Genomic DNA, 27,170 nt, shown 5'->3' with positions numbered 1-27,170 from the left:
GGCTGCCTCCATCATAATGTTGGCCATGTCTGCCAGCACCCCTGCTATGGAGACCAGGGTGGTGTTAATGGCCTGCAAGTCCTCCCTGATCCCCTAGTACTGTCCCTCCTGCAGCCACCTGTTCTCCTGCACATTGGCCAGGATCTGGCCCAGTGTATCCTGGGAATGTTGGTATGCTCCCAGGATCTCAGTGAGTGCCTCCCGGAGAGTCAGTTCCCTGGGCCTGTCCTCCCCCTGGTGCACAGCAGTCCTCCCAGTGTCCCTGTTGTCTTGTGCCTTTGTCCCCTGAACGGTGTGCCTACTGCCACTGACCCAAGGTCCCTGATTGTCTTGGGGGCGAGGTGTGCCCTGGGATCCCTGTAGTGGTGGACACACTGCTGATTGACGTGTCCTGGAGAAAGAGGTATGGGCACGCTGGGTTGGTGCTGTAGTGGTGTTTCCTGAGGTGGGAGGCTCTGTGGTGGTGTGTGACTGTGCCTGGGTAACTGACTGTCCAGAGGTCCCTGATAGGCCAGGTTAGTCATCCAGATCCAGGCGACCAGAGTTGCTGTCATCACTGTGGGCCTCTTCTGTGGGGGGACTGGATAGTGCTGGCACCTCTTCGACACTGACATTGGCTGGGGTACCTGTGGGGATGTAAATGCAGTATTATTGTCTCTGTGTGTGACATATTGTGCATCAGTGGGTTGCCCTATTTGTTTGTATTTGCCCTGGCAGCTTTAACTTTTGTAGGTTGGTATGTGGTGGGCTAGCTGATTCTCTCTAGTGTGCATGCTTTGGTGATAGGTGTTCATGCAAGTCTGTGAGTGGTCACATGCATTGGTATGGCATGCAGAGCTTGGCATTGGGATGAGTGATATGTGATGGTGGGGTGTGTGAGAGGTGGTGAGTGATGGGACTGAGGGTGAGGGTATGTAATGGCATGCAGGTACGGGGGTGATAGTAATAGTGAGTTGACTTACCAGAGTCCAGTCATCCTGCTACTCCGGCCAGGCCCTCAGGATGCATGATTGGCAAGACTTGCTCCTCCCATGTTGTTAGTTGTTGGGGAGGAGGTGGGGGTCCACCAGCAGTCCTCTGTACAGCGAGTTGGTGTCTTGCTGCAATGGAACGTACCTCCCCCTGTAGGTCGTTCCTCCTCTTCTGGATTTCATCCCTGGTTCTTGGGTGCTGTCCCACGGCGTTGACCCTGTCCACAATCCTCCACCATAGCTCCATCTTCCTTGCTGTGGATATCTGCTGCACCTGTGCTTCAAATAGCTGTGGCTCTACCCTGATAATTTCCTCTACCATGACCCTTAGCTCCTCCTCTGAGAATTGGCGGTGTCTTTGTGGTGTCATGGGTGTTGTGTGAGTTGGGTGGATGAGGGTATATAGGGTGATGTGTTGGGGTGTGTGATGTGGAGTGCGTCGGTGGTTTATAGGTGATAGTGGTGTGAGGCTCTGGTCTTGTCTGTGGTCATGGTGTCTGTCTCGTGCCAATTGTTTGTTATGGTAAAGGGTTGTGGGTAATGTGGGTGGGTGTTTTATAGTGGTGTGGGTGTGTGGGTGTGGTGTGCATATGGGTGTCAGGTGGGTGTTATTTAAATTGTCCAATGTAGTGTTGTTTTGTTTTTGTGTGTGTATTTTGAGCGCAGCGGTATGTACCGCCAATGGTTTACCGCCATTTAATGTCCACTGTACTGATTTGTGGGTCATAATGTGATGGGCGTTGTTCTGTTGGCGTAACAGTGTGGGTTTGGTTACCGCCAGTTTATCACTGACCTTTGGTGTGGCAGAATTGTGTATGTGGCTGAATAGTGACAGATTGGTGTGTGTGTGTCATAATATGGTGAACGGATGCCCGAGGCGGCGGTGGTATGTTGGCGGAAGTCAGCGTGGCGGTAAGTGGAATTTACCGTCAATGTCATAATGAGGGCTACTGTCCTTAGCCATATGTGTACCCCTCCATTACACAATACACTATACACACACACTAACCCATGCCATTCCAACACAACACAAACCCTACATGCCGAAAGCACATATTAACATACATCCATGATGCAACATGCACACAGCATTGACACTGGAGCCACATATGACACAACCAGAGCAAACAACACAATTATTATTATTTTTTTTTTTTTTTAAGTTTCAAAAGTTTTATTAAGAATATATAAGGCGGTACATACAGCATATAAACAAACTGTTTAGCTTTCAAAACATTGTTTTTGTTCGTTTACCACAATTATTTCCATTGTAAGCATATATGCATGTACTGTCAGGTAAGTAAAAATTCCCAATGGCATAGTTAAGTTGTGTACCCTTATTTTGAAGAAGGGTGAAAAACAGGTGAGGGGGGGTGGTAAAGGGAGGGGGAGCGAGGATAGGGTTGTGTAGGAGGGGTTGGTCTTGGTATAGGGGAGAGGCAAAATAGTCATATGAAATGGGGAGGGGGAGGGAAGGGAAAGAAAGAGGGAGAAAGAGGAAAGGTAATCGCGGGGAATGTAGAATGAAGAGACTCGAGGTAGGCGGGGGGTCTTTGTATCCTGAGACTAGCTTGTTCAGGCCTAAGAGTAGATCGTTCTGTACTTCTCCGTCTGTAGCAAGTTATTATCTAGGGGTAGATAATATGTATGATAGGTATGGTAAGGTCGGTTAGAGAGTGTCTACATCTTATATGAGTTGATTTCTCAGTCCTTGTTTGTGTTAGGAAGCGACTTGTATTACTGTGTTGGGTAGTTCAGGGTCTCGGGCGTGTGGCAAAATTAGAGGCCTGTGGATTGATAAAGAGAGAGAAAAAAGAGAGAGAGAAGAGAGGATAGCGTAGTTAGGGAGAGAGAGAGGGGGCAATAGGAGATTAAATGTGTTTCCGGAGTCTAGGATTCTCAGAGGGTGATTGGTAATCAATATTCCCTAATCATTGATCATTGAACATTGATCATCCGTTGGTCATCCACCAGCCGCTTCATGGTCTCTTCAAGAATGGGCGCCAGACCTCCTCAAACTGTTCTGCTTGGTCCTGTAGGTTATAAATCACTCGTTCATGGGTAGCCGTTTGATACATGGTCATCATCCATTCCATGGGTGTGGGGGCAATGCTAGATCTCCAGTGCCGGAGTATGCATATTTTGGCCGTGGCTAGCGCCGTATGGATTAATCGTTTATGTGCCCGCGATAGGGAGGGATACGGGCGAATGTCATGTAGAATGATAAATGCTGGTGGGGTCGGTTTTGGTATCTGTATGAAGTCCGATAAGGCGAGGCGTACCGCGTCCCATAGTGACTGTACCGTGGGGCAGTGGCATAAGATATGAAGTTGGTCGCAATATGGCTCTGTGCATCTCCAACAGTTCGCGTGAGGTATCAACCCTGCCCTGAAAAGTTTAACGGGGGTCCAGTACCATCCCTGAAGGATTTTAAATAGGCAAAATTTCCGGCGTGCTTCACGTACGCCCCTGTCGAGGGCTTCTAGTATGTCTGGCCATTCTTCGTCCGTGTAGGTTATCTCTAGTATGTCCTGCCACTTTAAGCGTAGTCGTTCAAGTAAAGGCTGGGAGTAAAGGTGGTTAGTTAATTCGGCATAGAGGCCAGCCAAGACGCCTTTTTGTCGGCCCCATTTCTGAAGATAGGTGACGATGGGTGAGGTTTTGAGCAGCCACGGGGGGGTTCCTAATGTTCTCCGCATACAGTGTTTGAGCTGTAGATATCGCCACTCCTGGTTACTTTGGATACCGAATTCTTCCTGGAGGGAGGCGAATGTGCGGAAGCTATCTCCATCTATTATGTGAGATATATTGTGAATACCTGCGTCGGACCATTGGGGCCATCTGAGAATAGTCCCTCCTATTTTAATGCTTTTATTCCCTGCTATGGGAGCCTGAGTATGCAGGGAGGGGTGTACTCCTAGTAGTCGATGGGCTCTACACCACGCTGTGTTTGTAGCCTTGAGGATGGGGTTAGTTAAGGGAACGTGGTTGGCGTATGTTCCTCCCATCTCCGTATACTGTCCATATAGGAGTTTCTCTGTGATCACCCATTGCGGTGGATCGGCTATATCCGGAAGCGTATATATAAGCTGTGAGAGTTGGAGGGCCAGAGAGTATTGTTCTACCGAGGGTAGTCCTAATCCTCCGTAGAGCCGTCGTGCCAGTATTATTGCAGGTTTCAGTCTTGGGCGTGAGGAGCCCCAGACGAAGGCCCTTATGGATGCGTCTATTAATCGGAGTGAGGAAAGAGGTATCTGTAGGGGAAGCATGCCTAACACGTATGTGAAGCGTGGTAAGGTGACCATTCTGACCGCCTGTGTCCTGCCCCACATGGACAGGCCTAGTAGGGACCATTTGGCAAAGTCTTGTTTCATTTTAGATATAAGGGGGTCTATGTTGTCCCTGACCATATGTTCTAGACCTCTGTTAATAAACGTTCCTAAATATTTAAGGCGAGTCGGGGTCCATTTGAATTGAAGGCCATGTATCGCTGCCCTCGTCGTTATGCGGGATAATGGTAGTGCCTCACTTTTATCCCAGTTTACCCGATATCCGGATAGGGATGCAAAGTCTTCTATAGTGGAAAGTAGTGCTGGGAGCGAGGTTTCTAGATCGGACATTGTTAACAGAATGTCGTCTGCGTAGAGATATATTTTGGTTATGCCCCCGGTGATATGGATCCCTTTTATTTGGTGAGAATTTCGTATGGTGGCAGCTAGGGGTTCCATGGCCAATAAAAATAGAAGTGGCGACAAGGGGCATCCCTGGCGTGTGCCCCTTCCGATAGGGAATGGGTCTGACATGATGCCCCCACAGTTAACCTGTGCTGTGGGGTGGTCATATAATAAACGTACTTTAGAGATAAATTGTTCCCCCAGGCCAAAATGCTTCATGGTTGTGAATAGGTAGGGCCACTCAATGCGGTCGAATGCTTTCTCCGCGTCTAGGGACAGGGCTAGGGCTTCGTCAGGTAATTGTATGGATTCTAACAGTGTATGGCAAAGAGTTCGCATATGATTTCTGGAGGTACGGCCTGGTACAAATCCTACTTGGGTATTGTGAATCAACGATGGTATCACCTTGCGGAGCCGCGCTGCTAGAACACTGGCTAGGAGTTTGACATCCCCATTCAAAAGGGAGATAGGACGGTAACTGCCGCAAAGAAGGGGGTCCCTCCCTGGCTTAGGCAAGATGACAATCGTGGCTTTATTGGATAGAGCGCCCAGGGAGCCTTCTTGACATGCTTCCGTCAGTGCTTCATGTACTGCGGTTATTGCCTCCTCCCCAGCCCATTTATAGAATTCCGCAGGGAATCCGTCCTCTCCTGGTGATTTATGGTAGGGGAGGCTTGTTATAACTTGGGTTATCTCTTCTTTGCTTATGTTACCGTCCAAGAGGGCCCTGCCTGCCTCAGACAGACGGGGTAGATTGGCCGCGGCAAGGAATGTCTCCATTTGTGTTTGATCTGTCGTTGTTTCAGGAGTGTACAAATGTCGGTAGTACTTGGCGAACTCGTTTACAATGTCTTGTGGGCGAGTTAGCACTGCTCCTGAAGAAGATGTTATGGCCGCAATGGCAGAGGCTGCCTCTCTTTGTCGGAGCTGCGCCGCTAGGAGGCGACCTGCTTTTTCCCCTTGTTCGTAATGGCGGCCTCGCAATTTTTGCAGTGCGTATTCCGCCTGAGATGTATAGAGTTCATTGTGTGCCATGCGGGCCTGTTCTAAGGCGTGTCGCAGCCTAGGGGATGGTTGGGCGGTATATTGTTTAGTGAGGTCCCGTATCATGGTCTCTAAGGTGGTTTGGCGGGCTATTCTGTCTTTGTTGGCCAGTGCTGCATCTCGCATCATATTCCCTCTTAGGGTTGCTTTTGCTGCCGCCCATAGGATCCTTTTTGAGGATACAGTGCCTGAATTCTCGGCCATGTATGTGGTTACATGAGCTTTTAATTGTTCCTTCCCTTGTGGAGAGCGATATCTGTGTACAGCCAATCGCCATGGTTTACGACCAGAGAAGGAGAGTCCCACCTGGATCCGGATTAGTATTGGGGAGTGATCTGAGAGCCCACTATCTAGGATACAGGTGTCTTGTACATGAGGGATTACAGTGTGTGATACTAAGAAATAATCAAGACGCGATTGGGTGCCATGGACGGTGGATAAGAAAGTATATTCCTTATCTTTCGGGTGTTGTATTCTCCAGCAGTCCACCAGACCGACGTCAGTGGTCAGGTCTGTCAGAAGCGCTCTGTCGTGATTGTTACATACATCGACAGGGCCTGTCCTATCCATTATGGCGTCTTGGACGAGATTCCAATCTCCCCCGATTATGTATCGAGTAGTTCCGATTTCTGTCAGGAGGCGATTTAGCTGTAGAAGGAATGGGCGTTTTGGGCCGGTTGGTGCGTAAACGGATCCCACGCATAAAACAGTGTCCCCTAGTTTTAATTTAGCAAATATATACCTTCCTTCCGTATCATTCCAGGTTTTAATGATAGTGACCGGGAGGGATTTACGCACTAGTATCGCCACTCCACATTTGCGGGGTCCGTTACTTCCAGATTCCTGACTCGTTGGACGGCAGCTGAAGGCAACCCTCCCTACCCAATCCCGTTTAAGTTTACTGGATTCCAGAGTGTCAAGGTGTGTCTCTTGAATCAGGGCTATATCTGTTTTTTTGGATTGAAAATAGGACAGTATCTTTTTCCGCTTAACATAGCTCGTCATGCCGTGTACATTCCAAGAGAGTATGCGTAATGGTCGCGTCGCTTGAGGGTGGGGCTTCGACATATTGGATAATTGTGAGTAAGTAAGCACCCTGTGGGAGGTATTGACTTAGTAGTTAGAGTGGGAGTTATGTTTCGATATGATACGGTGTTTTATTTTATTTTATTTTATACGGGGGTTAGGAGCTGGTGGAGGCCAAGGGAATCCTCTGGAGAAGAAAGAGAAGAGAGAGGAGAGGGTGAAGGAAGAGAGGTAATATAAGTAGGACAAGAGCCAGATGGAGGGGAAATATGAGGGAAAAAGAAGGCAAGGAGAAATGAAAGGGAGAAGAAAAGAGGGAGAAGGGGGGGAAAGGAATGGATGCGTGTGCTGAAGTTGAGATTGAGAGTACAGCAAGAGAGCGTGCAATTTGGGGGAAGAAGTGGAGAAGGGTAGGGATGAGGGAGGTTAGGAGTCCAACCTCCTTCGTTCGTTAGGTCTGTAAACGGCGGGACCGATTTCTCTCGGAGCTCTTGTGCCGTCGGGCGGTCTCGATCGGGGGGGGGCGAAGGGAGGAAATAGCAGACAGCCAGTTATCGATATGTCGGTGATAAGGAGGGGTGGGGGGGGGGGGCACACAGCAGTGCTTATGTTTATGTATCGGGAAGTGGGTCTGTTCATCGGTGATTAGTGGCTAGTGTATTAGTTATATAACTAAAGTGTATATTGGCAGAAGTAATGATCGGTTAATAATTATAGTACCTGAGCGGCGCTGGAGAGGAGGGAGGGGGTGTCGGGTGTTGATGTGGTATGGTGTTTAGGATGTTGTGCCTGGTACTTGATGTTGTATGGTATCGTAGGGTGTTTAGGAGTTCATAAGATAGGGTCGTAAATTAAAGTAGGGACTGGGCAGACAGAAAGACCGAGACCGGCTGGCGAGGGGAGGGGGGGGCAGGGCAGAGGAGGGGGGGGAGAGAGAGAGCTCAAACAGAGTATTATAGTTCTCGCGTATGCATGGGTACATAAAGATACCAATATACAGTATAATATAATACTTCCTGAGCATTTCTTTTCAACTATAACGCTGCCTCGTCTCATCTCGCCTTACGACTGTTCAATGACATATTAGGTTGATCAACATAACATATCCTGACATCTTATCACATTATCATGTTAGGAGCCATTATGCCAAACGTCTCTCTATTAATCGTAGGATAGGTAATGAGTGTATCTGAGCCCCGGGTTACGCGAGGATAGTGCGTATCTCATCCTATTACTAACTCCTTGCCGTGTATTATTACATCATAATACTGACCTACTAAGGTCTTGCTTGGTATGTGCCACCATCATAGTCGTTCTGTTGTTGGTGATAGTTTAAGATAGTAATAATGATTAGGATGGGGGTAGGTACGAACATCTGGGGAAAAGAATAGCTAATAGTTTATAATTTACATTGTGATGTTATAATGTGGTGTGGAGTGGCAGTGTAGAATGTCCTAATATTTCGCTTTGTTATGCGGTAGTATGTTGTATTATGTCCTCGTGTTCTATTTTTCTTTTTTTTTTTTTTTTTTTTTTCCCCCAGTTTCTTATTGTAGAATAAGGTAAAGTCAAGTAGTGGGAGCTTTGATATGTTTCAGGTTATATCGTATTGTGTGTCCCTGTATTGGAATTAATTTATCTTTACGTTGTCTAGTCCCATCCCTTGGGGTGATAATGGGGGCTAAACGGGTCTAATGTCGGCGCTGGTCGAGTGTGGTGTGTATTAGGGAAGTTTCACATACTTTGTTGTTTACTACCATGAGATACTTTGTAGTGTGTGGAATGTGAGGTAAGTTCCATGATAGTTAATTAGTGTTTATTTTTTGTTATCTGTTTAATGCCCCTGTTACCTTGTTCCCTTGTTATAGGGTTATAGGGTCGGGACCGGGCCCTTATTCAACATACAGTGAGTTGGTGGGGTCTGATCCCTGTTCTAGTAATCGTCATCTGTTGTGTACTGAGGGCAAATAACGATTTACTGGTAGTTTCCATTACAGGGCCTCGGCTCTAGTCATAAAGAGCATATATTTTTCATGTATCTGGTTTTAACATTGATACTAGCAGTCTTAGACAATTACAATAGTAATACACATATGATCTGGAAAGGTACTCATCCTTCCGCGGAGTCTATAGTTGTTATTTTCGACTCTCTGGCGATAGTCCCATAAGTCGTCTTGTCGCGTTACCTTCTCAAGAAGACCCAGTTGTAAGCTTTAAAGGGGAGCGGGATTTGTCTCTTTCCGATAATTGGGTGTGGGTTACTACTGCGTGTAAAATCTGACCCCTGTCATCATATGATCTAGTTAGTCTCTCCATGTCTCTACCTCTATGACTGGCTCCGGTGTCGTGTAGAGCCGTCTTCACCTGTTCTATTCCCAAGTGGGGGGTTTCGACCCTATCACTGCCTCCTGCAATGTCGTGCTCACTGTCTGTGTTGTAAGAGTCCATAGGCTGGGATTGGAAAGAGTCAAGGAAGAGTCTCAATTCGTCGGGGTTATAAAAGTCCTTGGATACTCCATTTTTTGTAACCCACATTCTTGCAGGGTCAAAGAGAGCGTATTTCATCTCTAGTTTGCGAAGCCGGGGTCGTAGGGCTAGGAAAGCCTTTCTACGTTCGTTGGTTTCCTTGGAGTAATCGGCGGTTATTCGGATCTCGTGCTGGTCTATTCGGAAAGGGCCGTGGTTGCGTGCTACTTGGAGTATTTGTCGGGTTTGATTATGCCGCAGCAAGCATGCGATGATTGGGCGGGGCCTTGAGGAGTTGTCAGAGCGTTTTGGGCCTATCCTGTGTGCCCGTTGGAATTCTAGCGGCGGGTCAAAGTCCAATGGAATCATTTTTGGAAGAGTGGAGGTCAGAAAAGTCTGCATATCCGAGCCTTCTTCGTTTTCCGGGATCCCAAGTATGCGGATATTGTCTCTCCGGCTCCTGTCCTCCATGTCCGTTAGTTTGCTCCTGAGGTAGATGAAGTCTTGTTCTCGCACCTGAGACGTGTTAATCTGCGTCTCTAGTGATCCCATGCGTTGTTCTAGCCCTGTCACTCTAGATTGAAAGCCGGCAATGTCAGATCGCATGGATTTGGTTTCTAGTGTCAATGAAGTTATAGAGGCGTCCATCCCCTCTATGCGGCGGCTGACGGTGGTGATCTCTTGTAGTATCCTGTCCATAGTCGTGGATTGATCTTTATCAGGCATAGTGGTGAACTCGTTTAAAGGTGGCGATGTTTGAGGGTTTATCTTCGTGGGGGTTAGGCGTTTGTGTTGTAGCGCTTCTGAGAATAATAGTTGTCGTGCAGGCTTGCTGACAGGTTTATGGTTCGGTTTGTTGCCGGGCATCGCCTCAATTGTCTACAGAGTCTGACCACGTGGGGCCCGAGATTCCCTCCGTAGATTCCGATAAGGATATAGATGTTCGGTGGCGTACACTGATGTCAGTCCACTCCCTTCTCCTGTATCTCTATTCTCTTGGCTCTCCTCATCCCCGGTGCCCCCCCAGTCGCTCACCCCTCTCGTCCCCTCGCCTCCACGTGCCTCCCGTCGTGCCCCTCTGCCCTCCTCAGTATTAGTTGTCTGGAGGGGGGGGGGAGAAAGTTTATTATCTCAGCGGGAGGGTTTTTGTTGTCCCTCTGTGATGGAAAAGAGGAGAGAAGTCGTGCCTCTGCCTCCGGCGATGCCGTTCTTATTTTGAAGAGATTCGATCCTACCTCTCTTTGGGTTTCTCTCCCGGCTGTCGAAGGGGCCGCACCCCTTTGCTGTGTCTTCCCGTCTCCCTGTGGGGGGGGGGGGAAGGTCCACGGGTGTTTGTTGGCGTTGTAGGGAGATGGATGCGGGTCGTCACGACTCCCGCAGTCCCTGCGGCCTGTTCAGCTTGCTCCTTGCTGCTACGGGCATGCCGTCAGCGGTCTTCCGAAGACGCGACTCCGCCCCCTTTTTCCAGGCCTTATCGGCCTGGGGCGAGTCGCGAGTTTACTGCCTTGCGTCCCGCTCCTACGGGGTCCCCGGACATGGTTCCGTGTCGCCGCTGTTGTAGGGGTGGAGGGGCACCGAACCCGGTGTGTTGTCCGGCTGTCTTCTCGCCCCCGTCACCCCTCCGGGACCGCCTCGGCGCGGAGCTCTCGCTCTAAGCGCCATCTTGTTTCGTGGCCCGGCCACGCCCCCCAAACAACACAATTATACACTCAGCTACACAAACACACTCACACACAAGCACTACACACATCATGACAATGTCTGCCACACAACAACACTCACCTGAATGTGTCACAGCAGTACAACATACTCAGCAACATCGATCTCACATGTAAGTGACATACATACGGACACAACTAAATCACCCACTACAGCTCTCTCCAACAGCCAATCCACACACACAGACATACACGTACATACTCACATACATGACAGATAGCACAAACCCACCTGTACAGGTCCCCTTGCAATGCACACACATGGACACCATTGCCCAGTGTGACTGTACTTTCATTGTGGTGCCAGCATTAATTTTGCCATGAATTATGCCACTCCAATGACAGTTGTGTATGAGTGCGATATGTGTGGTGTGCTGTGTGTTCCCCGGCCATGTGTGACACAAATGCCACATGACATATACATGTCACAGTGATTTTAAAAAAATGACTGTGACTTGTCTATGCCTGAGGTGGTCCAGACCATCTGTGCATTGCCCACCCAATGTACCCTGCCAATGTGGTGCCCCTACCTTCTAGTCCAGCTATGGGGGGGTTGTGTTTTCTTCATAGGTCAGTGGCAGCAGCGACAGCAGGTGCTGTCCAGTCATGTCCAGTTGAAAACAGGGTGAAATGGGGACAAAAGGAGAGTTTTCACCTCCTTTCCCCCTCCACTCTTCCAACTTAAACATGGAGGTTGGACCGCCACTTTTTCTTGGCGGAAAGGCACATCCAAATCTGCACAGCGAGAAAGGTGTTTGGGGACCTGCCGTCAGCCACTTTTCCATATGGTGCAGTTGAGGCAGGCAGTGTTTCTTGTTAGATATAGCGGTTTGAATGTAGGCGTTCATCTAAGGGACTGTCAAAATCTAAATACAGCTGGTGGACCATTGCAGCGGTGGATGAGTTTTCAGTGGAAAAGTTGACGGTGGGACCATTACCCCAAAGATCTAAACCAGGCCCTTGGTCTATGAAATGGAGGTCAAAATCCTCCGGGGGGGCAAGGTTACAGGCTGTATCACATTAAGTCTTATCAAAGCCAGATAGCCATTGGACAAGGTCACTCTGATACTGGTGGTTTTGCCAGGAAAAGATCAGATCAGGAGAATTTGAAGTTTGCACCAACAGAACTCCTTTAATCGATTGAATACTTTTGACATCTTCCCCCAGTCAAAATATTTACGTTTGAACTTGTGGTCAGTTTTACTATTCTTTCATGCAATTCAGCAAGGGAGTGCTGCATTTTATGACAGGAAGAAAGCAGAAATGCACCATATCTACTGAGATACAGCACACTTCTGCTCTTTCACAGAGCTGGGGCACTTCAGGCAGCCTAGCACCAATGCAGACACACATGCCCCATGGCATAAGGATGCCTGGATTGTGGGTAGGATTGCTTTTGTGCAGAAGGGGCAGAAAAACAACCCTTAGAGGCATATTTCAAATTCGATCTGTTCAGCAAAATTCAGCACACATGGAAAGATGAACTAATGATGAGAAATGAAGATATTTCTCTTTTTTATGCCTCCCTCTGGTAGGCGCACCATGTTGGCGCAAATCCTGGTTTACTGACTTTAGTAACTCCAGCTTTGCATAAATATTCGCAGGTGGATACAGCGGAACGCCCGTGCTCCACCCATGGAATGCCTGTCAATGCACACTAATGCAAAACAGCTCGATGCACAGTATTTGGTTACTTTCTATTTTTACTGAGCCGCACAAAGTCATGCAAATCGGTCTTTGCATGCCATAGTAAATGCAGATATACATTTTACAACAGGGCTGAATATAAAAAGTTAGGCAACCCTGACACAAAACGCTAGTAAATCTGCGCCTTAATCTCTTTTTCAGAGCTCAGAACCCCAACGTGGATAAGTTTGCAGTCTGCATTTGATGATGTGTTCTACAAAGCAGGACATCTTCTCCAAGTACCCACTCAAATGGCTGCTGAGGAGATCCTTCAAGTGGTGGAAACCTGTTTCTTCAGCCAAGCGCAGTCAAACTTTGGGCAAATTACCTGGGTGGATGGTGGCAATCCTCTGGAGGTTGAGAAGACCAAAAATATTTTAAGTCTCAGCTTTTCAGTGTTGTTGAGAGAAGACACATCCAAATGTTGCAGTACCTCTGAATCAGCACTTGGTGGTCAAGACCCACTCCAGAGAGGCCACCATCAGAGTCCAGTCTTGATTCAGTTACTACTGGACACCTGGGAACTTGAAAGAGGCCGTTGCAACATGTTCAGTCCCAGTAACCACACAGGAGGTCAGCCAACAGATCCTTGGAGCCTCCTTCTTTGTCCATAGTACAACTGTGAGCAGACCCAGGCCTCCAGGTATTCTCCTCACAGGCCTCAAATAGTAGTTGCAGTTCTTCCACAGGTCCAGAGAGTGTTCTGAGGGCAGTGCCCTGAGGATACAAATTTATGGTGTGTACTAGCTAGTGTGTGGGTAATTCCTTGCTCCTGCCGAAGCAATGTGATAAAAGTTCCCAAGGGCAGCCCTATCTACCATTTCAGCAGATTCTATATATATTCTCACTGTGCACCATATTCCTAAAATTGAAGATTGGGAAACCCTTTCTCCAGTGTGCAGAGTATGTGTGCCCACTCACAGGTGTGACCACAGAAATGGGAAGCCCCCTCTTCTGTGGTCACCCAAAACTGGTCCTGAGTGGAGCTCCACACCCACTGGGTATAACTCAGCTTAGCTAGGGGACAAAGGGCTCCCCTAGCTAGGTTTCACCCTAATTTACCTATAACAAGGTATACCCTTTACAAGTTAATGAACTTCCTTGATCACCCTAACTGATCTGCCTGCAAGGGGATCAAAAAACACCTTCCTAAACTTTCCCTACTCAGTGAGAGTTCTTCAAACCTCATTAAGGTCAAACAATGACTGGGCAGGTGTTAGCAGGCTGATGTAAACGAGCCCACAGGAGCTTTAGGCAGGGACACGCAAACTTTCAAAAAGTTACTTTTCCTAAAACCAGATTGCTAATCCAACTTCACCATAGGAAGGGGCTTCAAATAAATATTTAAAAAATGGTTCAGCAAGGCATATATAGGGGTGGAGTATTCATATTTTTTAAGATGGAATTTTCTGTGTCAAAAAGGATTAATTCACAGGTTGGATTGCAGCTATTAAGTGACACTGGTAGGTCTGCAACCATGTTTTACTCATATTAGTGGATGGCATAATAAGTGTTGCAGCCCACAGGGGAAAATAAATGGGTGTAGTTTCTACAACATATAATATGACCTTGTAGGAGGGTTAAATGTCAAAAAGGGATTAGTCCATTTTTTCATTTTTTACATTTCAGAGGACATACAATTGGGACTGGACAGCAGTGCCCCAGTGTGAAGTTTAAAAATCAGCACTAAAATGAATTTAAAAATGGGGTTGACTAAGCAAAAAGGGACATTTTTTCCCAGTTTATCTTTCAAATTCTACTGATGTTTAATCATCAGTTTGTCTGTGGGGAGTGGAAACACAAAGAGTACCTTAGTATCTTGACTTAAGCCACTTTAAAACAGATATAAGGTTCCCCTGTCCTCCTCTTAAATCTACATTACTTTTTCTTTATCGGAACAATGTAGCCCTAATTATGTTTTTCTCTTGCCAAATCTAGGGTGATATAATCTATTGTCATTTTTCATTGATTTACCTATAAATTATAATTTTCAACTAATTTTGATAATCTTAATATGCTCTGAGTCACCTTCTAGTTTCAGTTTCTATTCCTCTGTGTTATGTTTCTATGTGTTCCTTTATCTACGACTCCTCAGAAGTCAGATGTTTATTTCACATTATCAACCAATGCGTTTGTACAATTTGCTTTCCTTGAACCTTTTTTTACAGTTTCAATACCTTCATGCGCACTTTATATATTCTGTCAATTCACTCTCTGGCCAGGCAAATTATGATGTTTCTTTCCATCTTTTGTTTTAACACACTTTTAAAATAGTTTATTATCATGTTCATTGCTCGCTCTCCCTATTTTTCATATATGTATTTGTATTTTACTTACCTTTAATGATCAATTAATTAATTACTGATCATTTTGCAAGTCCCTGTAAAGAGCACTGAACAAACAACTGTATAAATGGAAACACAATTAAATACATTGACATCTTACCTATATTGTATTGTTTCAGATGTAGTTGAAGCTCTCAGTTTTGTCATTAAAATTCTTACTATATTAAACAAAAACACAAAATTTATCTGAAAGAGAAAACAGAACAATAGGATAAATCAATTATACAAATTTAATCAACAATGACATACAATAGGATGAGCTATGAATTAAATGTTTTCGACAATCAAAAATAATAGATAATTTATTATGCTTGAAAAGCAAGTTGATAATTTAGAAATAAGAGTGATTCAATTTAAGTCCAATTCATTTTAAATTCTGGCACAATTCTAGAAAACACACACAACCAGTTGAGTATAATTGCAGGTTGTTTTGGTTTCACAGTATAATATTTAATGTAGCAGCTTTAATTCACAGAACCTATACAGGCCACAAGTCAGTGGGGTCAGTTACAGTTTCGGGGAGTGGGAAGACCATCTTAAATTGGCACTACTCCTGCCACACCAAATGCTGCAGTTCCCACTCCATTTGGAGATGGGGGAGTGCAGGGTTTCTAGCATGGGTGCCTCCACTAGATCCACCTGTGTGAGCCTCTAAATTGATAGCTTATCTATCATAGGCCCATCAAGGGGTTGTGACATTCAACTCATTCTAATTAGGAAGAGGTGCCTGTCACTAGATTGGATAGTCCTAGGCAGAGAAATCCCCTAAGGACCCATATGAATGAGGGTAAACCTCCTGGGCAACTGTGTCATTGATATTTGTTCTTCAAAAATACATTTTTGCTTTGAGAGCTTATTGTAAAAAAACTAAAAATGTTTCTGTTTGGAGGGTATCAAACATGATGACAGCTCAGGGAAGATTCCTGCCTTGCGGGTGTCTTAAAGTATGGTGGGCAGTATTCAGTCAAGATGCCAGATGAGATAGGCTTCTTGGACTCTGCAGTTCGGTGGACAACTCACCATACAGTCAATGACCTTCACCCTCTACATATATAAAAGACATAGGGCCAGATGTATGAAATGTTTTTGCACTCGCAAACGGTGCGAATCGCAAAAATCGGCCGTTTGCGAGTGCAAAAACTTGGTCTGCGATGCATGAAAGGCATTCGCAGACCAAAAAGAAGAAATCGCAAAAATTGCGTTTTTTTGCGGTGCGACCTGGTTTTGCGAGTCGCATTTTGCGATTCGGTATTTCCAGTAGGAAATTCTGAGGCGCAAAAAGCGATTCGCAAAATCCAAGTCGCAAATAGATGCATCAAAAAATCGCAATTTGCGATTTTTCGCAGAATGGCAATTTGCACATGCAAAATACCACTAAGTGAAACCAGGTGGTAACCAGGTGCAACCTATATAAAGAGGCCCAGAATGCCTCAGACTCTTTTCCACAATGGCTGCACTATACGTCATGGTGAGGAGGATGAGGATCTTGGCAGGTTTGAGGAGAGGGAGGAGGAGACAGGAGCGCATTTTCAGAGTGCGCATTACACTATTTGACCTGACAGAGGAGGAAATATTTGAGAGGTATAGGTTGAACGCAGCCATGATACTTGATCTGATAGCTGAGCTACAACCCATACTGCAGCGCAGAACACTAAGGACTCACAGCATACCCACCCATGTACAGGTATTATGCTCCCTACACCTACTCGCCTCAGGGAGCTATCAAGGGGTGATAGCAGCGGCTGGGGGGGGTGTCACAGAGTACCCTCTCCAGATTTTTCAATGCATTTATCAAAACCATGCTAAGCAAACTCCAACAGTACATCAGATTCCCCCACACCCCACAGGAAATACAGCAGACAAAAATAGAGTTTTACCAGATAGCACAGTTCCCCCACGTCCTAGGTGCCATAGATGGCACACATGTGGCAATCTGTCCACCACCAGCCACAGAGTATGTGTACCAAAACCATAAATACCAACATTCCATGAATTTACAGATGGTATGCAATGCCTCCTAAATCATAACTGATCTCGTGGCCAGGTACCCAGGGAGCACACATGATTCGTACATCTTTCGCCACAGCGGCATTCACACAAGACTGCTAGCTGGGGAGTTTGGTGAAGGATATCTACTAGGTAATGTCACTCTGTACACTGGTGCATAGATGGCGAACCCATGTCAGATGGCTCAGTTACTCATCACACCTTCTGTCCCTTCCAGGAGACAGTGCCTACGCAGTGTGCACCTACATGATGACACCCTACCTCAATCCCACAACACCAGCAGAACGGAGATACAATGCAGCACACAGGGCAACCCGCAACGTTGTGGAGTGCACATTTGGAGTCGCTTCCGTTGCCTCCACAAAAGTGGAGGGGCACTACAGTACAGTCCAGAAACCACATGTAGAATAGTGGCTACTTGTGCAATCTTGCACAATATAGCTACAACCAGGGGCATACCTATAGAAATCAATGACACTTAATCAGAAGAGGATGACGATCCCATACCACCTCTACAGCCAGCAGACAGGACCAGTGCAGCAGAGGGAAGGCAAAGGCGTGCCGACATCACACACAGCCATTTCAGACGTGAGTATGAATAACAAAAATCCACTGACAACTGTACCTGTAGTGATATAAATTTATTACCTTACGCCAGGTAATAAATGAGTGATAAATAAAGTAAACAGGTGATGTAAGAAACCCAAATTAACAAATGAACTGAGCCACGCACTATTCCATCATAGTGGCAACAGCAGTGTAATGGCGGCAAGAGTCACTTTCTCCTCCCACGCACACCACTCGGGTGCCCAGTTAACTCACTGGCACCTTGAATGTCACCTTCAGTGGCAGTGCTGCGCCTGGTACTGCGCCGTCTGGTGTCTGCAGCAGGTACGGCAACACTACTGAGGTATGAACTGTCCTCAGTGTCCCCCAAGGCTACCTCACTGGGAGTGGCAGATCTCTGTCTCATGACATGTTCAATCACATTTGTGACGTGCACAAGGCCCTGGACAACCTCCCTGCTGGTGTGTGCAGCCTCCACTTGTGCCGCCACTGTGCGACGGGCGGTTAGTGCAGATGAGTTCGCCATCCTGTTGGAGGACCTGCAGTAGCTGCCAAACATTGTCCGGAACCTGTGTTCCTGTCTGCGCCGGCTAACCCTTTCATGGTGCAGCTCCTGGCAGAGGTCATGGACTGCACTAGTTAGGTCCCTAGTGTCCTCAGAAGCCTGCACCTGTCCCTTACGCAACTGTGTAATGTTGGTATTCAGTGCGTCCAGTTGCCGATGCAGGCCCATCATGTGTCTGTTGTGGACTCGCAGGTTCCGGTCCAAACTAAGTATGCGCTTGTTTTGCAGGAACTGCTGCTGCAACATAGCAGCCTCAAGGCCCCCGAACAAGGACGGACCCTCATCTGCCTCATGAGGTTGCTGCTGGGACTCTGTTGCACTCCTGCGTGGTGCTGGCTGACCCCTGCCCTCCAGAATCTGGCTGCGCCTGTCTGGTGCAGACGGTGTGCTTGGCCCTTCCTGCTGCACATCCGAGTCGCGGCTGAAGTCTGGCAGTGGTAGTGCCCTGGGCCTGCGGCGGACAGTGGAGATGTGGAGGGACCCACTGGTGTTGGTGTCAGAGGGCTGATGGGTGTCCGTCTCCGCTACACATGGACTGTGTGTGGCTGCTGGGCCTGGCCCACCTGCAACAAAAATATGCAGCATGTCAGTTCAGTATGTTACATTATCTGTCTGAAAATGGCAATAAAGGTACAGGTACTGCTCTACACGGTGTTGTGTGTGTTGTGTTATCTTGGGTGTCACTATGCTTCATTACATTGTTATGCTACTGTCTGTACTAGTTTGTGGACCGCAAATCCCATAATGCATTGTTGTGCCGCTTCTAAGATGTGGACTGGACTACTTCACACACTACTTCACATTACATGCTAATTCCTAAGGGACTTTTGTGCATACACATATTGGGTTCACAAACAACTTTGCACTTACCTTGGCTGGTACTCGGTGTACCGGAGGTGTCGATGTCTGGGACCCCTGTCACAGCTTCAGGGAGGAGTGTGGATTCCACCAGGTCCTCCAATGGTGTGGATGGTCCTTCGGTTGGTGGTCCACCACCTGTACCCCTGGCCTCCGCAAGTCTCCTTGCCACCCTCTCCTTTGCACGGGAGCGCAGGTCGTACCACCTTTTTTTAATCTCCTCTATGGAGCGCTGTGCCACTCCAATGGCACAGATTTTTCCTTGAATGTCCAGCCATAACCTTCTTTTTCGCTCTCAGGAACCTGGAGTGAAGATTTCCCAAACAGGCGGTCATGGCTCCTCACCACCTCTTCAGTCAGGACCTCCAGCTCCTGTTCACTAAATTTAAGCTTGCGCTTCCTCTCTTGCTTCTCCTGTGATGTTCCTGGGGTCTCCATTCTGGCTCAGGTGTTTCTGCTCCTGCTGAGTGCTGCTCTGTGTGGCTGGGCTGCTCTCTCTCAGGATGCGTGTTTTTGGTGTGGCACCTGAAACTGCCTGGGATGACTCATTTCCTGCTGGTGATGTCATCTGGCTCCTCCAGGTGTGCATTCTCGAACTTTCTTGCAATTTGCGATTTTTTACCTAATCGCAAAAAAATCGCAAATTGCGATTCGGTAAATGGGCCTCACAAACCACAAATAGCGAATTTTAAGAAATCGCTAATTCCGAATCGCAATTTTGTTACATGGCCAATTGCGACTCGGAAATATCGATTTCTTAAAAATCGATATTTGCGATTCGCAAGCTCCAGTTTTCATACGTATGGCCCATAGTGAAGCAGAACCTTAAAAATGATATCGATTTTTTTTGTAAATGGGGCTAATCTGTGAGGCAACTTGCCTTTGAACTTATGAAAGAAGAACATATAGTAATGTTTTGAAAGGAATTGAGGTCCTATTATACTCTTAACGTCTTTGGCGGAGTAAAGCACCAGTGACTTGTACGAATGTACGAATGTATTTTGCAGTCACAAAGCTTGTGATTCACAAAAACACAGGGTTTGTGATACAAATCCCCACTTTTTAAAACAGATAACATCCTTTTGTGAGTCCATTTGCAAGTCTTTTGCTATCCATTACAATTGGAATAAATCAGTTGTTTGTTCCTGCAATTCAGGTAGCAAACTATTGATCAAGTAATGATTTCAGATTTAGGTTGAGAATTGATTCACAAGGGGAAGCTCTCCCCTTGGGACAGACTCTCCTTTAGAACTCATGTACGTGCTTCAGTGAGGAAGTGAGGGCATAGGGGAGCAGGAAGCGGCCCACATGGCACCTCTCCTTTTAATGTACTGCATTTGCTAAAAGGAATGCTAGGACTGAAGTCAGCTGTCAATTGCAGGCTTACATCCTTCATTTGCAGCCAATCATAGGGTGGACATGAGCATACTATGGAGTATTACCCCAGATTTTTGGCTTTGTTAATTGAACCTGTTTTTGTTGGTCATAGGTCTCTAAGAACTTTACTCCAGCTAACCAGTGGTAATGTTCTTGTGCTTTACTTTCTAAACATGGTCCAGCTGGCCAGTGCTAAAGTGCATGTGCTCTTTCCCTAAAACATGTTAATCTTGGCCTATGCACAATTGGCATCCCGAGTTTACTTACAAGTCCCTAGTAAAGTGCATTACATGTGCCCATAGCCTGTATATTTAATGCTACTGGTGAGTCTGCCACACTGATTGTGCCACCCACTTCAGTAGCCCTTCAAGCATGACTCAGGCCTGCATTGCAGAGTCTGTGTGTGCAGGTTTAAACTTCCATGTCGACCTGTCAAGTTAACCCTCTTGCCAGGCCCAAACCTACCTTTTTAATACATATAACACATCCATAATGTAGCCCAAGGACAGCCCAGTGGGCAGGATGCAGTGTATTTAAAAAGTTGGAAATGAATCTTAAATATTCCATGTCCATGTAATGAAAAACTCTTAAATTAGTTTTTCCCTACTGCAAGGATCAGGCTCTCACATAGGTTAACATTGGGATTGCCTTATTACATTTTATGAATGTAATTTCAAACTGGGACCAGATTGAGTTTTCAAGTTGTTGTCTCTGGACTCCCAATTTAAAATCCCAACTTAGAGTGTAGTTGGAATTTAAGTTGCAAGTCTGAAAATGCCACTCTTAGAAAGTTACCAGTTTCTTACTTTAACCATTCTGTGCCTCTGCCTGTCTCTGAATACATTTCGGAGTAAATGACAGCTAGGTTCTTGTGCATTCCCTCTAGACAGCCACACAGAAAGGGGGCACAGGTGTACATGATGGGCAATTTACATTCTGAGGGTGTTAATATCCTGATGGATCATCCTGGGAAGGATGGAAGGGACAAGATGACTCACCTGAATAGGCTGGGTCCTGAGACCTCAGAAAAGGATGCACAAACCCCTGTAGTGTGCCTGGACCCTGGGAAGAAATGCGAGAGACTTTGTGTACTTCAAAGGGCTAACTTTTGAAGTCTCCCCACTTCAAAGTTGTAGATGCCAAACCTCACCAAATCAGTACACTTCTGGACTTGAGGACATTCTGCCAGGAGCAAGGACTGCTGCGCTGCTAAAGGTACTGTCACTCTGCTGGAAACTCTGCTAGACTTTGCTGGACTCCTGCTTTGCTGTGCCTGCCCTGCTGTCTTCCTTGCCTGGGCTGGGAGTGAAAAGGACTGGATCTGCAGCTCTACATTCCCAGAATCCACATGGATCCAAGGGCTTGCTGGCTTGCCTCTTGTTCTGAACTCTCAGAGACATCAAAGACGTCTCTCTCCTCTGCTACATCTTGTGGACTCTGCCAACTGTGAGTCCTACCCTGCCATGTGGTTTCAGTCTATTCCTGGGCCCTTGAAAGTAGGTTCTGCAGTTGTGTCCTGAGAAAATCCACACATCTCAGCACTGTACCAATTGGAACTGCTGCATCTCTCCTCAAAGCCAACACATTCCCACTGCAGCTGAGGACTTTGCAACGCTGATTGCACTGCTCAGGATTGGCGCATCACCATCAGCCTTTGCATTGCTGGCTGCACAGCTTGACGATGACTCATCACTTTCATCACATAGGGTTCATCTCCACACCACTAGGACATGGCATCAACACCTGCATGGCTCGCCAACTATGCATCCCCGACTGCACAGATCAGAACTGCCTTCGCATAGGTCCCCCTGCTCCTTGCATCTGATCTTCGATGTGACCGCAACCCTCTTGTAAGGTACTGTTTCAGCTGGACAAGGTTGGCTCCTGTAGTTGGCCCGCGTTCCATTGCAGTCGGTCCGAACTTTGTATTTACCTCTGTCTGGTGTGACCAGATAGCCCCAGTTGGCACTTTAAGCTTTTTAACACTACAATTGCAGATATTCTTTCAAAATTCATATCTCAGCTTCTACTTAGTGTTTTTTTGTGATTGTGGTCATGTTTTGTTCACTATGAAGATCTATTTTGCAACCTGACATGGATTACATTTCCATGGCCTTTTCACTCATTTATTGTTCTAAGTGTTGCACAAATACTTTACACATTGTCTCCTAAATTAAGCCTGCCTTCTCTGTGCCAAGCTTCTAGAAGGTGCGCACAGGTTTATTTATGGAGTGGGCCAAAAATACCCAGACTAGGAATGCGGTCCCTACTTGGACAGGGTACATATCTCTGCCAACTAAGGACCCAATTTCTAAAAATTAAATTATGCTTTTAAAAATGTGCAATTTTCCTGTCTAAGACGAACGTGCCTTTGTTTTTACCAGTGTCTGGTATACCTGACTGGTGAATGGCTCTCCTCTGGTGAAGTGTAGATTGCTTGCTGACAGCAGACAAACGGCTTGGTGTGGAAAGATGTTTTCCTCGTTAAACAGTGTGGCCTCAGGGCTGTGCCCGGTCCATTTCTGGGCTTCAAAGGGTGCATATGCTATCACTGGCACATCTAGCTCACATCTAGGCCTACCTCCATTTGTCTTATTAATCATCTTTCCTCCAAACCTGGTGGAAGGAGAGAGATGTCCCAGAACTGGTTTGGAGTGACCCCAAGGGAGTATTTGCTGAGTTCCATAGCTACATCTCAGGGTAGAAAAAGGGAGCTCTGACAACCACTTTTTCTACTTAAAATGTTCTAAGCCTGAAGGTAAATTTGCCACTTGGATGGACCTGGTCCCTGTATCCAACCTGTGCACCATTCCGATTGGCATTACCTTTCAACATTTACCCAGTCAAGGGCAACCAGATAACCATCATTGGCGCTATGTGCTTTTTTGCACTATTTTAAATTCAAACTTTAAAACTCTTTATCTCCAGTTCTACTAATTGAATTACTGTCATTTTGGTGTTACTTTGTTAAAATGTACTCTATTTTTCTCATTTGTTTTGATTTTGTTCTCGTGTTGTGTTTCCACGTTATCAGTGTTTGAGTACTGCATAAATACTTTACACATTGTCTTTAAGTTCCATCTCCCAATACCAACGACCCCCAACACCGCCGCTCTCAACCTCACTTGATGGCTTGAAGCATGCGCAGTCTCCCTCGCCCCACTCAAAAAAACCAACCACACCTGCGCCAACAAGACAGCCCCCTGGTTCACCGCAGAACTTCAATCTTCCAAACGAGGATACCGGAAAATTGAGAAAGCCTGGCGCCAAGAACCTTCAGTGAGCAACTTCTCCGCCCTCAAATCAGCCATGCGCAAACATCACCACCTCATCTGGACCACCAAACGATCCTTCTACAAAGAACGTGTAGACGACAACGCTCACAAAAGCAAGGAACTTTTTGCCATCATTAAAGAACTCACCAAACCCAAATCCTGCGCCACCGACCCTCCAAACTCCCAAGACCTCTACAACTCCCTCCCCAACTACTTCCACCGCAAGATCGTAGACATACATGAAAGCTTCACATCGGCGCCTCCCACCATCACCACTACCAACACAGCCAACACCACAGCACCCTGCCACACCAACATACTCAACTCCTGGACCCCCACCAACGATGAAGAAACCAACAAAACCATGAGCTCCATTCACTCAGGCTCCCCTACAGACCCCTGTCCCCACCATATCCTCAACAAAGCCAACGAAATCATCGCTCCACAGCTCCGGGCCATCATCAACAGCTCCTTTGAGACCTCAACCTTCCTGGATATTCGGAAACACGCCGAAGTCAACGCTCTACTCAGAAAACCCAAAGCAGCCCCTGAAGACCTTACAAACTACCGCCCCATCTCTCTACTCCCCTTCCCCGCAAAGGTCATAGAAAAGATAGTTAACAGACAACTGTCTCACTTCCTGGAAGAAAACAACATACTCAACATCTCCCAGTCTGGATTCCGCAAAAACCACAGCACTGAGACCACCCTCATCGCCTGCACAGGCGACTTCAGGACCAGATTGGACAAGGGCGAAACCATCGCCCTCATCCTCCTAGACCTCTCCGCAGCTTTCGACACCGTATGCAATCAAACCCTTCGCACATGCCTCTTCGATGCCGGAATTCGCACAAAGCCTGGACTGGCTTACCTCCTTCTGCTCTGAAAGAACCCAAAGAGTTCACCTCCCTCCTCTCCGGTCTTCTGCCACCAAGACCATCTGTGGGGTCCCCCAAGGATCCTCGCTCAGCCCCTACCCTTTTCAATATCTACATGGCTCCCCTCCCCAGCATCATTTGCCCCCACAGCCTCAACATTATTTCATACGCTGACGACACCCAGCTCATCATCTCCCTCATGAGGAACCCATCTACTGCAAAGAATAATCTACATGCCGGACTCCTCGCCATCGCCATCGCCAACTGGATGACAACAAGCCACCTCAAATCAAACTCAGAAAAAACAGATCTTCGGTCCCTACAAGACAGCATGGAACGACTCATAGTGGACCACCATCCTAGGACCACCCCCAACACCCATCATCCACGCACGCAACCTCGGCATCATACTGGACTCCTCTCTCTCCATGACTCAGCAAATCAATGCCATATCATCCTCCTGCTTCAACACTCTCCAAAGGCTACGCAAGACTTTCAAATGGATTCCGCTAGAAACAAGAAGAACGGTCACCCATGCCCTAATAAGCAGCAGATTGGACTACGGAAACACCCTCTATGCAGGGACCACAGCCAAACTTCAGAGAAAACTCCAGCGCATCCATTACACAGCCGCACGTCTCATCCTCAACCTCCCTAACCACGAACACATCTCCGCCCACCTCAGATCCCTACACTGGCTGCCCATCAACAAAATTATCATCTTCAAGATCCTAATCCACGCTCACAAGGCTCTTCAGGACACCGGACCAGCCTACCTCAATGAACGACTCAACTTCCACAACCCAACTAGACAGCTCCGCTCCGCCAACCTCGCCCTCACAACAATCCCCCGCCTGCATCCAACGCACCACCTACAGCGGCAGATCCTTCTCCCACCTTGCCGCCAAGACCTGGGACTCCCTCCCCACCAACCTACACAAGACCCAGGACCTCCCTTTCAGAAAGCACCTCAAAACTCAGCTTTTTGAGCAGTACCCCCCAACCCCCAGTGCTTTGAGACCCTACAGGGTGAGTAGCGCGCTTAATAAATTTGATTTGATTGATTGATTGACTCCATTTGTGCTAAGATACCAGAGGGTTAAGAACAGGTTTATCTAGTGATGATGGTGGTTCACCCTGACAATGACTGTTACTGCTTGAGTTGTGCTCAACTAATAACTCAGTTTCTTACATTGGTGTTCAATGGTGGGATCCAGTACCTGAGTACATACAGTGCCACTCAGTGATTTGTATAAAACTGCAAATCCTAGTGTCAATCTGACATCAGAATCAATTTTTTTAAATCCTCCTGGATTTTTGATTGGCCATTTTGCACTTTGTAATAACTCTAGTACAAGGTGGACCTTATAGACAAGGCTGGTAGAGCATTTACCATGTTACAAAGTTTGAAACGTCCTCCATGTTAGAGTTCAGAAACACAACATCATATGTGTTGGAAATGAGGGTTTCTGCTTGGCTAAGGTATGCACCCAAGCCAGGCAGAGAACCTACCACTCTAATCAGGGTAAGTAAATAATCACCAAAGATAACCTGTGCTCACCCTCTAGTAGCAGGCAGGTTTATCTTCGGGGGCAATGTGTAAAGCATTGTGTGCAACACACTCACACAGCAACACAATGAATACACCAAACAAAGGGACTTCATGCAAGTTTATTACAAATTGATAACTATTTTAAAAACACATTAAGGCCAAAACAATAGAAACACAGTAATACTTTTCAAAATAGGCACTTTTAATTATGTTACTAACTGCCCTAGGGAAAACATGGTCAGAACGATAGGAATTAAGTATATACTTTTCAAGATATGCAGGCTTTAAACATATGGCATTGAATTAACCACGTAAGTATGGGGCACAGAAGCACTTGCGCTTCTATGTGATTCTCTATGGTAAATATCCTAGTGGAAGGAAAAAGGATTCCCATCAGTGATTATTAAGAGGAGTTCATAAGGACTGAAAAGATGGTGTACTAGCAAGTCTTTACAATGTTCCCAATGGTCCCTCCAATGAGTACTCTGCAGTGCTAACACAAGAGACCACCAGGGGCCCTTAATAACATGAGCTTCTCACTCCAGTCACTTGCTTGAGCACAGAGCAGCCACACTCGCCCCCCAGTACCTCATTCTAGAATGTTTTGTGGGTCATGGTCCTGTGATCCCCAGGATTTCCTCTAGCTGGAAGGAGCTGCTGTCTATCCTCCTAGATGGGGTTCCAACAGCACCTCACGGCATCACTCAGTGTAGCGGATGCATTGGCTTGAAGGGCATGCTCAGCTCCCTGGCAATACCAGGGAATGCAGCACTGCTCTTGGGGCAGGCTCTCGACCAGTACGCTGACAAATGTGAGGGGAGGGGGCTTCAGTGGATTGCTGAACACCATGCCAAACCTCTCCAGCATAAGCGCTCCTTTCCTGGTGTAAGGAGTCCTGAGTTGTCTGAGGCTTTAACTGCCGGACTCAGATTCCTACAGCTGTATCTATGGTGTAGTGTCTTTGATGGCCCTCAGACTCTGAAACAGGTGGCAAGCCAACAAGCCCTTGGAGAACCCTTGGGGCACAAGCAGGGAGCAAGCAGCAGGCCAGCTCATCCAACATAAATTGCAAATTGCAAATTGGCAGTCCCTTCTTCAGCCCAGTAAGCCAAAGGCAGCAGGCCAGCACAACAAAGCAGTTAGCAGAGATGCTGGTTTCTC

The 27,170-nt window shown here is 46.9% G+C and overlaps 1 protein-coding gene across 2 annotated transcripts in view; it reads right to left on the bottom strand.

Moving 5' to 3' along the window:
* The window catches only part of CRHR2 (corticotropin releasing hormone receptor 2), a 1,806,030-nt gene that overhangs the window by 263,385 nt on the left and 1,515,475 nt on the right, over positions 1 to 27,170 (bottom strand). For both annotated transcript variants that reach the window (XM_069211048.1, XM_069211050.1), the window contains one exon: positions 15,031 to 15,116. In XM_069211048.1, coding sequence (XP_069067149.1) covers positions 15,031 to 15,116 — 86 coding nt within the window. The remainder of the gene's footprint in view (positions 1 to 15,030; positions 15,117 to 27,170) is intronic.

This window comes from Pleurodeles waltl, chromosome 10 (genome assembly GCF_031143425.1).
Source record: "Pleurodeles waltl isolate 20211129_DDA chromosome 10, aPleWal1.hap1.20221129, whole genome shotgun sequence".
Classification (NCBI taxonomy): domain Eukaryota; kingdom Metazoa; phylum Chordata; class Amphibia; order Caudata; family Salamandridae; genus Pleurodeles; species Pleurodeles waltl.
The sequence above is the reverse complement of the archived record's forward strand: the minus strand, read 5'-3'. Positions and strand labels throughout refer to the sequence as shown.